Here is a 13,002-nt window from a genome sequence, read left to right on the forward strand (position 1 = left end):
GAGGGGCTGAGGGTAGGTACGCTGGTGGACAAGGTCCATCCCCACAGCGAGGAAAATAAATTTCAGTTTTCAACAGTTTAAACCATTAGGGACATCCTTCAAGGGAAAGGGGTTATTTGTAAGAAAGCTGATAGCTTTTCATGCAAAGGCTTAAGTTCTAACAGGAAGTCTGAGGTGTACCGGGTCACCACGCGCAGGGGTGCCTGTTTCCGGTCCCCCACCACCTCGGACTCCCCATCTGGGGCAACGACGTGGCTGGAGGGGCCGCGAGCCGTGCCTCCAGGTCAGAGGCATGTGGGGCGGTTAGGAAGCCCCGGCACGACTTGGTCCAGCCGGAGGAGTGCCGTAGGCGGCGCCATGAAGAAGCTTTTCGGCTTCTGGAGGAGGAAGGATGAGGCGCACAGCTGCTCCTCAGATCTGCAGATGGGCGCCGCCACTATCTGTCCTCCCTCCCACCCGGGCTACAACCTTCGAGATAAGGATTTAAGGAAACTTCATAAAGCTGCCTCAGTGGGGGATTTGGAGAAGGTGCAGGTGTACCTTCAGTTCAAGAAACATGACTTGAACGGGCGTGACAAAAAACACAGGTGACCTTAGGTGAAGGGGGTGTGGGTGGGTAACGACGGGCAGCATGCGGGGAAGCTGCAGCCGCCGGCGCCTCCAACCAGGGGGTGGGCATGTCTGGGGACCTCACTGCAGCACAGATGTTTTCTAGTGACCATTGCCAGAGGAACATGCTCGAATTGTCATCTTCTTGATTTATTTTTAAAATGCTTACCTGGATATTTGAGGCTTAAACTGTTTCTCCTTGATTCTGTTCACTCTTTTCACTGTTTATCTCTGCTGGACAGCCATCCTTCCCATCTTGCTATTTTGCTCTTTGGTATAGATTGTTTCCAGTCACCCAAGGTTTACGTTGTTTTACTAATGTACTATTGGGGAAAGAGTAGTGGGAACCACCTAGGACAGTGCTTATTAAGGTTTTAAGACTTTGAAACACCAATGAACATGTGTAATGTGAATCTTCTTTGAAAATTTTCTTCAATAGTACAGTATTCTCAAAAATACCATCCACAACCACTTAGAACAAAAACAAAATTAATTTTACATATTAAGAAACAAAGAAGCTTTGTGTTTGGTGTTAATAACAAGAAAATATTACTCTCTGTGGCTGCCTTAATATCTGTGGGGAGAAGGTTTCCAAACTACAGAGTATGAAAAGTGTCTTCTTTCCTCATAGTCGGGTAACTGGAAACTGTGTGGGTAGAAGGAGGATTTGTGTTTAGCTTGCTGGTAGTTTTACCTTCTTTTAACAAAAACAAAGAGTCATCTCATCTATCCCACTTGTATCTCACACCACTCCACTGAACTTTTAAGAGAGTGGATATTTCCTCTATCGATCATCCAAAGAAAAGACACATTTTGGAATAGGAAATGGAGCTGAGCTATGGATATTATTAAGAGTAAGATGCAATTTGGTGGTCTCTTGGCCCTGGAATAGTGACTTAATCGAAAGTACACGTAAAATCTTTACCATTAAGTTTTCAGAGGTCTTTACGTAGAGACTGGGTAGTTATTGGTATGAGGAGGCAGCACTCTTGAGAAACTCTTTTGACTTCTCAGGGTCTGTGCTTATTATCTTGAGACAGTGATTTCCCTGTAAACCCCATGTTGTTTCTAGGATCCATATCCAGGTATCTTGCTCTAGAATATAAGGCTGTTATAGGTTGAATATGTGACTAAGTCAAGGTTGGCATGTCATCATCAGAAGGCTGGGAGAATGTCTACCAAGAGATCTGGAAGTTTGGCAATACATTAGTGACTTTATTTTGTGCTAAGAACTGGTCCCCCACCTTGTCAGTGTTTCCATGACAGTTAAAGACCAGGAAACAGAGTCATGCCAATCAAATGCACTGAGGATTGAAATATAACACATATAAATAAAACTTGTCAGTGTGCCCTGTACAGAGAACTTCTTTTCTAGGTTTCAGGAATTACTTAGAAACCAAATTTGTCCTATAACAAAGTTTTCCATTCCAATGAGTGGGAAGTGTGAGTTCCTTGAATTCAGGTTCTTTCTTCCATGAAAGATATTAACTAATCACCGATAATTTCTAGTTCTATTCTAGTATCTAAGCTGACCATCTTCTTCCTCAGTCTTTCTTATGCCAGAGAATAATATAATTGATTAGATTTCTGTTGCTTATGTTGTATTTACATTGCAATCCTGTCTTCCAGAGGTTACATTCAGGTAAACTTGATTGGAATTTTAGCATTCCCAATTTGTTCAAAGTTATATTATCTTGATTTATGCACATAGATAGTAAGCTATGTCATTATGGATGGATCTTCAAGTCCTCAAAGACCATCTTTTTGCTACCCCTATATATAAAATAACAGGTGTGTTTAGGTACTCATAGAGTACATCTGAGGACCTGAAATGAAGTGAGGAATGTCATTTAAGGTCTCTTTTTTTGGGACTTGGAATACCTATATGTGGACTCTGTATTAAAAAATTGTTAAATAAAAAAGGATATAATGAGATCAACTTAATAAATAAAAGTTTATTCTTCAGAGGCCAGACCAGCTTGAAAACGGAAAAATTTAAATGGAGCTAATCAGTATTCTGTCACAGTTTTATGAGTGTGTGCTTGATTTCTGGGAGTCCATATAGAGTAGTGTTCTTTGAGAAGTAGAAATTAGTGAAAAACTTAAAATTAGGTTGAGATATACAAATGAGAGAGTCCTTAGGCTTTCACCTTTGTGTTCATTTCTTAAATGCAAATATCACCTTTAATAGCTGGGCAAAGAGGGAAAAATGCACAATTGGGATAGCATGCAATTGAATAAGGATTCCAAACACAAAAAATATCCCTTCCTCCTGTTCAATATTAGATGTATCTCAGGTTTGGGAGATCATTTCTAAAATGTATTGTGATACCTACCAAGTTGTATCATCCTTTCTAAGACCCAGATACCTTTTTTTTCCAATTAATTAATGTATTTCTCTCCCCCACCCTGGTTGTCTGTTCTCTGTGTCTATTTGCTGCGTCTTTGTCTGCTTCTGTTGTTGTCAGCGGCACGGGAATCTGTGTTTCTTTTTGTTGCGTCATCTTGCTGCATCAGCTCTCCGTGTGTGCAGCACCATTCCTGGGCAGGCTGCACCTTCTTTCACGCTGGGCAGCTCTCCTTACCGGGCGCACTCCTTGCGTGTGGGGCTCCCCTACGTGGGGGACACCCCTGCGTGGCAGGGCACTCCTTGCGTACATCAGCACTGTGCATGGGCCAGCTCCACACGGGTCAAGGAGGCCCGGGGTTTGAACCGTGGACCTCCCATATGGTAGATGGACGCCCTAACCACTGGGCCAAGTCCGCCACCCAGATACCATTTTTGGTGTTTGACAAAAATCTTTTTCAGGTCATTACAGTTAAATTTTCCTTAGAGTAAAACCAGTTCAAATTTTAGTCTCCAAAGGATTTATTTGTACAATGTCTTAAATTTTGTGAAAAGTGTATAATTAATGTAAGTTTTATGTAAATGTAAATAAGCACATGAAAAATTTCTTAGCAAAATATAATTTGGCTTGATATTGGGTAAAAGTAACTTCTCAAACCAGATTTATCTCTAACTTTGTATTTTGTTATATCGATATAGAACACCTTTGCATCTGGCCTGTGCTAATGGATATGCAAATATTGTGTCTTTGCTAGTTGAGAAACAATGCAACATAAACGTTCTGGATAGTGAAAAGAGATCACCCCTGATTAAGGTGTGTTCTAATTTTTCCTGTTCAACTGTATTTATATATGGATTGTGTTTAAGTTCTCCTAGTTAACTTTTTTAAACAAATCAGTTCTAATAATACATATTAATAAAGCAAAAATCTATCCAATCACTGTGTGTTTGTACCAAATCAGTGGTATTTGGTACAGTCACACAGTTGTGACTCATCACTTTATTCACCTCTAGAGCATTTTCATTATTCCAATAACAATAACTTTAAACAAACAAAAAACACTCACCCCCTCTCAGCTCTCTTTGCTTCACCTGCCGCACATGGCTGCTCCTAGTTAACATTTGTTGATTTTCATACTTTAAAACATAGTGTCAAAGTCAATTTAATATATCATATCTAAGTAGTAAATTGGTTCTCATCTACTTTTGTTGCATTTACAGGCAGTACAGTGCCAAAAAGAGAGTTGTGCTTCTATTCTTCTAGATCATGATGCAGACCCAAATCTGGCAGATTCTGATTGCAATACTGCTCTTCATTATGCTGTTTGTGGTCAAAGTGTTTCATTAGTAGAAAAATTACTTGAACACAAAGCTAATCTTGAAGCTCAAAATAAGGTAATCTCCTATTAAAGAAAAAAAATTAAATGTTTAGAAAACATATTTAGAAAGCAACTGAACAAGGAATACATTGTGGATAATTCATAACTGTTTGGAATACAAGCTCTGTAGAGAATGAATTTTCCAGACTGAAATTGAAGAAAGGGAGAGAAGGAAAGTGATATTATCAAGAACTGACAATTTTATTTATATACTCCCAAATAATGATAATTAGGGTTGAATTAGAAAATCCCTTATGCTAAAATTAGTCTGACTCTCCTACTGAGATATTATGAATAGTTGGTGAATACTTTTTTAAAAAACTATCTTAACATTTTAGCTCACTGATAGATTGTCTATGTGACAGCCTAAAGTAAGTACCTGCCTTGGAGATTTAAATGATATCCTTTGGAAACCTAATTAGATTTCACTCTAAAATGTGAATTGGTAGTATTATTATATTTGTATTAAATCTATGTGCCCATCATTCAAATGCTTCAGGCTGCTTCTGCCCACAATTAGAATTAGGCCTAGAAAGGTATTAACGAATTTTATTTTTTGACTCACCCATCCCCACTTGTTTCCTGATCTTTGAAATCATATTTTGTTATGCATCAAAATCATTTGAAAATTAAAGTGTATATTCAGAGATTTCTTATAAGCACAATTATTTTAAAATTTAACTTAGATCTAAAAAGCTTGTAATGTTGGTATAGTATTTTAAATAATCATTTTGAAATAATTTTTCAGAATGGGTATACTCCACTTTTACTTGCCATAACTGAAAATAATGAAGAAATGGTAGAATTTCTTCTAAAGAGAGGAGCAGATGTGAATGCTTCAGATAAGTCTCAAAGGTATAATTAATAAAGCTAAACGAAATGGTATATAACTACAAGTACCAAAGGGGATGAGGCTATATGTAAGTATTTGATATTTGATATATAGTTGATATTGGGAAAAGATCTGACCATATGACATGAGTTTAGGCACAATTTCTGGACTCCCAGAATCTGTTTTGCCATCCATAAAATCAAACAATTGGACCAGATTGGTAAGGTATTTTTATTATTTATAATATTAGATCTGTACATAGAAGCCTACTCTCTAAATTTCAGCTGCCGTGTTAAATGCAGCATTTCTTTGAGGGAGGAGAGATGAAAACTAGCTGCTTCCTAGAGACACTTTATCTTTAGACTCCATGATATTTAAACTGTGATTGGCACACCTTTTTAAATAGGTCGGAAACACACATTTTACATTCTTGCCCTGCCTCTTTATCTGAAATAATCCTACATTTGAATAGTTGAGAAAATTAACTTTTTGAAAAATTCAAGACATGTTTATGATTCATAAGTTGATATTTTTTACATCTCTTGCTCCAGAACAGCCCTTATGATTGCTCTCAGTGATGAACCAACAGGGTTAGTCAGTCTTCTGCTTCAACAAGATGTGGACCTATCATGCAAAGATATTTATGGATTCACAGCTGAGGAATATGCTTCTTTTAATGGATTTACTATGTAAGTGATGCTGTATAAAATCCCTATTTATCTTTTAACAAATGTGCATAAAATGTTTCTTTTTTGTTTTTATGGGTTACTATTTGCTCTGGTGAACCGTGTTTTCCTTTTTCGTATTTCCATGAGAGCACTTCTGTTCTATCAACAGGAGGAGGTGCCAGAGGAAACACCTCTTATTCTCCTTTCATTGCCTCTTTTACTCAGCCCTGTGTTAAGAACAGTAACTTATGTGACTCTAAAACTGCCCTTTCCAAGGTCACTAAATGACATCTTACTTATTAAATCTAGTAGATATATATTTTATCCCTTTTCTTACTTGTTCTCTCTATTGATCAGTTTTTATTCCTGATGCTGTCTACTCTCTTAACTCTCAATAAACTTTAATTTTTCATTCTTCTACTTCCCTGGATTTTCTTTCTTCTTCTCTCTCATGAAAATTTTCATGGTTTCAACATCTGTAAATATTGGTTTTCCTTTGTATTCAATCCTTAGCCTTCTTTAATTTTTACTTTACATAGTTTTTTTTTTTTTTTCTGTATACACTTGACTGATATAATTCTCTTCACAGCTTCAAGTTCTGGCTGCGTGCTAACAGTTCCCCATCAATATCCCCAGCATACACTATATTAATCCTCCCTAGAGCAAGTTAGGATACAGATATGTAAATATGTCTATTTGAAGGACATATGTTTATTATGCACAATTTACTCTTTCTAAAATTCATCTGGGGGAACAGAGGTAGCTCAAGTGGTTAAATGCCTGCTTTCCTTGTATGAGGTCCTTGGTTCAATCCCCTGTACCTCCTAAAAAAAAATCTATCTGAAACCTGAGAAAAAAATAATTGTCAGTACCTGATTAACGAATGGGCTAGACAGGTGCTTGGAGAATCGCTCTTTAAGAGATGACAAAACATCATCATCACCATCATCATCATCATCTAACACAAAATAGCATATTATAATTTAAGATATAACAATTCAAAATTTGATATTATATAAAAATGCAATATTATATAATGATATATAATAATAATATAACAATATTGCATATGGAAATATTGTGCCAGTAAATTCAGGTTGCCATAAATGAATTATTTGATCGCTACAAAATATAAAGTGGTTTTGCTACTGCTTAAATAAAAAGCACCCTGTAATAGAAATTTAAAAACACTTCTTGGTATTGATAACCTCGTTTCTGTTAAACAAACACTGAAACAAATATTTACAGACTCTGATGAGAATGTCCATGTGTCTCTGCTCTGCCCTAATAAGATCTATTTCATAGTATTGGTTTGAAGATTAAATGAAATCATGTGTGCAGGCAAAGAATCAGAATCAGGTTTTGTGGAACGTGAGCTTTAGCAATTTTGGGAATTCCCTTTAAGAAAAATAATGCAAAAAAAAAAATAAAATAAAATGCCTGTGGCTACTTCAATACTACCTGCTCCAAGGGGAAGTAAGAAGAAGGGAAGTCAGAGTGGAAAGAAACAGTGAGATTACCTGATTTGTCAAAATACTTTCCTTTAGCACATTTTACAGAAATCCATAGCTATATGTGAACATTGTTAGGGTTCCTTCCCACCCCTGGAAGGAACTCATGCAAATGTGAGGCCCTGAAGCTTAAGCTTAATCAGTTTCATGTTCTCTCAGCCTCTGAATGTACGTAAAGTGTTTTTCGTATTGACTGACATAGGTTAGGGGGGCCATACCCACTAGATGCTGTAATTATTAATATAAACAACATTCCAAGTTCCCATGCTATATATGTGTTTGTGGACTCTACCAATAACATTATTTGTCTAAGACTGACACTTGTGCTTTAGTCCAGATACATAATTTTTATAAAAAAATGAAAGTCCCTGGATAACTCATTAATACTGACCAGACCAAACAATGACAATCAGGATGGAGAAAGTGATCAGAGAAAGTCTCAGCAGCTGGCAATAGGAAGAAATTCAGGTGGTAGCATGAAATACAGTGCCAAGGAAGGCCAGCCCATGGCCTTAGGGAAATGTTGGCACAGGTAGTTTGGAGTCAGTCATGGGGAATGGAGTTTAGGGGCAAAGAATCCAGTATTGCTAAGGATGTAGGGAAAGGGCTTTGAGGCACGAACCCAATCCCAGGGAAACTGGATACTGAACAGATCCCCAAGGCAGGTGTGCAACCTGCATTTGTTTATTGGAACTGGGAAAAAACAGAGTTTGATCCTAAGGGACAAAGCATGAGCTGCAAAGTGCAAAGCTTAAATAGACTTAGTAGCTGGGGACCTCACTAGGAACTCTGGATCTTGATTTCCCCCCTTTGTAGGGTCCAATCAGCTTAAGAGATTTGAGTGGGTTGATCTGTAGATTAACTCCTAGCAGCATGAGAACTGGAAGTATGCCAAGGGAGAAATTCAGGCACATACTCATAAATAATTAAGAATTTATTGCCCATTAGTAAAACATGGGCAATAGACCATGGTTGGTGGTAACAGTCAGATGCTATTATTTCTTAATCTGTAACAAATGTGAGTGGGGTATTGTATGATTGTTTTATACATATGTTTTATAAGTTCACAACCTCTGTAACAAAAATAAATTAAAAAAAATAATGTGTATTGGGGGAAAGATACACCAAATATAAGATAGGAACTATAGTTAGTAGTAATATTTTGATGATGCTCTTGCATAGTTTGGAACAAATGTTTCACAACAATGCAAAGTGTTGGTGGAAGAGTGATACATGGGACCCCTGTATGATGTTATGCATGTTCATTTTGTAATTCCATAATCTTTACTATACACTTATTGTTTATGCATGTTCATGTATGAATTATATATTTAAATAAAAATATATTTAAAAAAAACATGGGCAGTAGAGTTGGACAAAGGATGATTAATCCATACAAGACCCTTTCATTGTTTTTAGACATTAGTAATCTAAAGGTCTTATTTATGTTTTGAATATGGGTAATATTTTATTAGCTAACTTTAGGTTGATAAGTGCATTCTTATTATAACCGAAGGATTAAATATTTTCATATATGAACATACATTTCTGAGTTTTAGTAGTAAATATGAAAATAAGATGCAATGAATAGAAATTTATTTCATAGCTAATGAAAATAAACAACATGAAGAATATTTTCTTTATAATTTTATTTTCAGGGCAATTTTTAACTACTCAGTTATTTTTTTTCTTTATTTTCTTATTCTTCTATCACCTACTTTATTACAGTTTAGTTATACATTTTAATCATTAATCCTATATGAAGTCATTATTGGGTAGTTAGAAAACTCACAATGTTCTTTCATCCCATCAAATGGTTTTTTGAAAAGAAAGTTCTATCATTGTTTAAGATGGCAGCTTAAGTGGCATGTTGATCATGGAATTTTTATCCTTTTAATTTTTTTTCATATTTTCAGTGTTGAAAATTTAAAAAGTATTATATCAATTTTCTTTTTCTATAAAAGGTAAAAGGAAGAGAGGTAACTTCCTGATGACTAAGCAGTTACCTTTAGGCAGAGAGTCCTTTTCTTTTTTCCTTCTTGGGAATCTTGATCTATTCTATTTGTTTTGTGCATTCTGTACAGACTTTTATCCCCAGCTCCTATGATTTGTTTAAAGTCTCTTCCTCACTTAGTGCTCTGTTTTCTTCTACTTTTCAATTCAGGGACCTTTCTTATCTTATAGCAATTCAGTTAAAACCCTCCTTTTTTTTTTCCTGTGAGGCTTTTCTGCCTCTGGTTTCTTCCCCATTGGGTTTTCCCACTTTGGGGAACCAGATGGTGTCAGTCCAGAAAGATGGGTCATTTCAGAAAGTCCATTTTGTATTAGGTGGTCTTGGTAACTGAACCTAGATTGAGTGAGGGCACAACAATTCTTGGCAGTCTTTCTCATGATCTCTTAACACCTCTGCCACCACCCCCCAGCCCTGGTTCCCTTTTGTATACGTTACTCCTCAGAGGCTTGTGTTCTGCCCTTGGTCTCCGTGGACGTATGTCCCTGAGCCTGGATAAGCTTAGCGTTCTAACTCACTCCTGTTAGTCACTCTACAGTTTCTGTCCACGGTGGGAGGGATCTGCACCATACTGCCTCTGTGTGACTTTCACGCTGCCCAGGACCAAGTGAGGGTGAGGGGAATGGAAACTGACTGGTGGTCCAGGATGGAATTGTCCTTTCTGATATTTTCCTGTTTCTTTGATTCAGCATTTGTGGAGTCCTTTTACAGTCTCTACCATCCTCCAGAATTCTAAGCAAGTGGAATTTGTCCTTTTACTTGCTAAATCCCTTGGGAGGCTTTTTCAAGGGATGTTTTATATCACCATTTTGATCATGTCACCCTCTTTTATTCTTCAATGGGCATGTTTCAGTCCCTAACTCTATTATTTGTTTTCAGTTTGTCAATTTACTGTTAAACCTAAATATATCTTAATGCCAATTTTTTCCAGCCTTGTTACTGGCTTATTTGTGATAGCAGGAAGAAGAGTTGTCAGAAAATAGGAGTGAGTGGGATAAAAAATGGTGTCTGTTGATCGTGTTGGCCTGAGAGAATGTCTGATGTCATCAGGAAGTGTGTGACATACATAGGAAAGTATTGGCTAATGTCTAAGTTTTTGATGTTTATTTATATATTAAAGACTTAATTTAACTTTTATGAGTTTTGGAATTCATATATGTTTTCTCTTTATGGGTAGGTATCATCAATTAATTGCTAATTATGCAAAGAAGGAGAAAATTAAACAAACTTCTTACTCTGAAAATACAACTTTGTGGACTACATTTGATTCAGAAGAATTGCCGGAAGGTAGGAAGATAAAAACTAAATGTGCTTTTTCTTGATGTTTTTTATTTGTTTGATTCATGGATTGATTTTTAGGGAGGGAAATACATTTCTTAATGAATATGTCAATTTTAAATAGAAATTATATTTGAAAGGACAAATATTTTAAAGAAATGCTTTTATTAATAATTGTGATTGAAATATTCTGACACTGTGTAGACAGAATATGTAATGTAAAGATATCTTGAATGTTTGACTAAGATCTGTTTTTCATTCATATTCATAGTTTTTTGACTCATTTTAATAAAACATATACAAAATAAGTATTTCACATATAGAGAGGTTTTACTAGATATAAAACTGTTTTAATGTTATTTCATTTTATTCTAAAAACATTTCAGGTAAGTAATTCTGATAACTTAATGTATACTTTGTTATTATACAAAAATAAAATAAACTAACAGGTATTTGTGAAATATTTATTTTATAATACATCTGCTAAAATAATTTTGTGTGCTCATTTTCAAAAATACATGCAGTTATTTAGGGCTGTATAGCACAGCTTTTTTTTTTTCCTTCTTTCTGTGAATATGTCCTACACTGGCAATTTTTCTTTGTTGGGTGAAGGAAGCATTCCTAGAACTATCCTCTCTTATATACCAATTAAAACAAAAGGATCCTTTGCATTCCCTCAAATCTATAGTTTTGAAGTTTTCAACACTGATTGCCCCTATTGTCTTTAAGCAGGTGAATTTAAGAAAGAATTTCCCTGAATTCCCTTTTTTTTTAAAAGATTTATTTATTTTTATTTATCTCTCTCCCCTTCCCCCCCCCCCCCCCGCCCTCCGCAGTTGTCTGTTCTCTGTATCTATTTGCTGCGTGTTCTTCTTTGTCCGCTTCTGTTGTAGTCAGCGGCATGGGAATCTGTGTTTGTTTTTGTTGCATCATCTTGTTTTGTCAGCTCTCCTTACAGGGCGCCATTCCTGGGCAGGCTGAACTTTCTTTCATGCTGGGCAGCTCTCCTTACAGGGCACACTCCTTGTATGTGGGACACCCCTGTGCGGCAGGGCACCACTTGCGTGCATCAGCACTGCATGTGGGCCAGCTCCACACGGGTCAAGGAGGCCCAAGGTTTGAACCGCGGACCTCCCATGTGGTAGACTGACCCCCTCTCCACTAGGCCAAGTCCACTTCCCCCTGAATTCCCTTTTGATTTCTTAATCTCAAACATTGAAGAAGTCTTGGCCTTATGAACTCCTAATCTACTCTTATTTCTTCCTCTTCTACCTTTCTTTTTTTTTCCTAATGTGCATTCAACTATATGAAGTAAAGAACTTCTGTGATTTATACTTCACTTCTTAGGGGGAACTAAAGCAGTAGAAACTATAGAGGCCCTGTTTCTATATTTTGAATTTCAACTGATGGTAAACATTTAAAAATCACCCCCAATCCTTTTACCCTGCATGTTTCTGACTTCCAGTAAAATTTTAAATTGTAAATATTATATTTTTAAAGCATTACTAGAAATATTAAGTCAAGAAAATAATAGAAAGTGCAAAATATAGTGAACTTAAAAAGTTGTACTTTTTTTTCAGTTTCAAAGGAAATCACTTAATTTTTTCATTTTTGTAAATGACTACAAAATGCAGGTATCAATGTTAAATTAAGGATTGTGTTGTAACTGAGGTATAGACTTTTAAGAAATATTCTTAGGAGTGAAAATATTTGAACACAAATGAACATATTACAAATAAAATTTGTTTTTCAGATGTGTAACCTCATTTCTACAAATCGTTTACTGTAACCTTGAATTAGAAAAGCCTATTTTGAAAGACCAATTTAGTGAACTATCACAGCATTTTTGCCTACTACCCATTTGAAGAAAAGTTTGTTAAAAGAAGACTTTAAAAGATGTGAAGACATTTCAAAAGACAGACATCTATATCATGAACCATCAGTTGAAAAGATACAGTTTATATACAGTACATCAGCAAGAAAAACTTGTAGTCATAATGTGGAATGATGTACTACAAAGAGTAAACTTTGTCCTAAACTGTGTTAGGCATCCAATAGAAATTTAAAATAAAGTAAAAAAACTAACATTTCAGCTATAAATTAGAGTAAATAACTATGAATAATGCTTTGTAAATGAAATTTGCTTTTACTTACTAGTATTTGCAATGACAAAAGCTCTTTGATTTTTAAAAATACTATAGCAAAACATACAGAGAAAACTTGGGTATTATAGAAAAGAAAAAAAAGCAAGTGTACCACATATAGTCTTATCATCGAAACAAAACATTTGTTAAATTTTTAGCATATTGTTCTTGTCTTTTAAAGTTTGCTTGCTCTCTTTTTCCCCAAAGAGAATTTGCCATTTTA

General features: G+C 35.8%; 1 protein-coding gene across 1 annotated transcript; it reads left to right on the forward strand.

The window, feature by feature from the left end:
* The first annotated feature begins 243 nt into the window (after positions 1-243).
* On the forward strand, positions 244-12,722 carry ANKRD7 (ankyrin repeat domain 7). Its single transcript, XM_058297266.1, has 7 exons — positions 244-587; positions 3,656-3,770; positions 4,178-4,351; positions 5,084-5,190; positions 5,719-5,856; positions 10,535-10,644; positions 12,389-12,722. Exons 1-7 carry the CDS (start codon positions 358-360, stop codon positions 12,394-12,396), a joined length of 882 nt encoding a protein of 293 aa, XP_058153249.1. The 5' UTR covers positions 244-357; the 3' UTR covers positions 12,397-12,722.
* Positions 12,723-13,002: the final 280 nt, after the last annotated feature.

Source organism: Dasypus novemcinctus, chromosome 5, assembly GCF_030445035.2.
Source record: "Dasypus novemcinctus isolate mDasNov1 chromosome 5, mDasNov1.1.hap2, whole genome shotgun sequence".
Lineage (NCBI taxonomy): Eukaryota > Metazoa > Chordata > Mammalia > Cingulata > Dasypodidae > Dasypus > Dasypus novemcinctus.

Excerpts from the sequence above, each read along its gene's own strand:
- ANKRD7 (XM_058297266.1), top strand. The coding sequence starts at position 358 with ATGAAGAAGCTTTTCGGCTTCTGGAGGAGGAAGGATGAGGCGCACAGC. Across the intron at positions 3,771-4,177 it reads AGAGATCACCCCTGATTAAG|GCAGTACAGTGCCAAAAAGA; the intron begins GTGTGTTCTAAT and ends TTGCATTTACAG. Across the intron at positions 5,191-5,718 it reads GCTTCAGATAAGTCTCAAAG|AACAGCCCTTATGATTGCTC; the intron begins GTATAATTAATA and ends CTCTTGCTCCAG.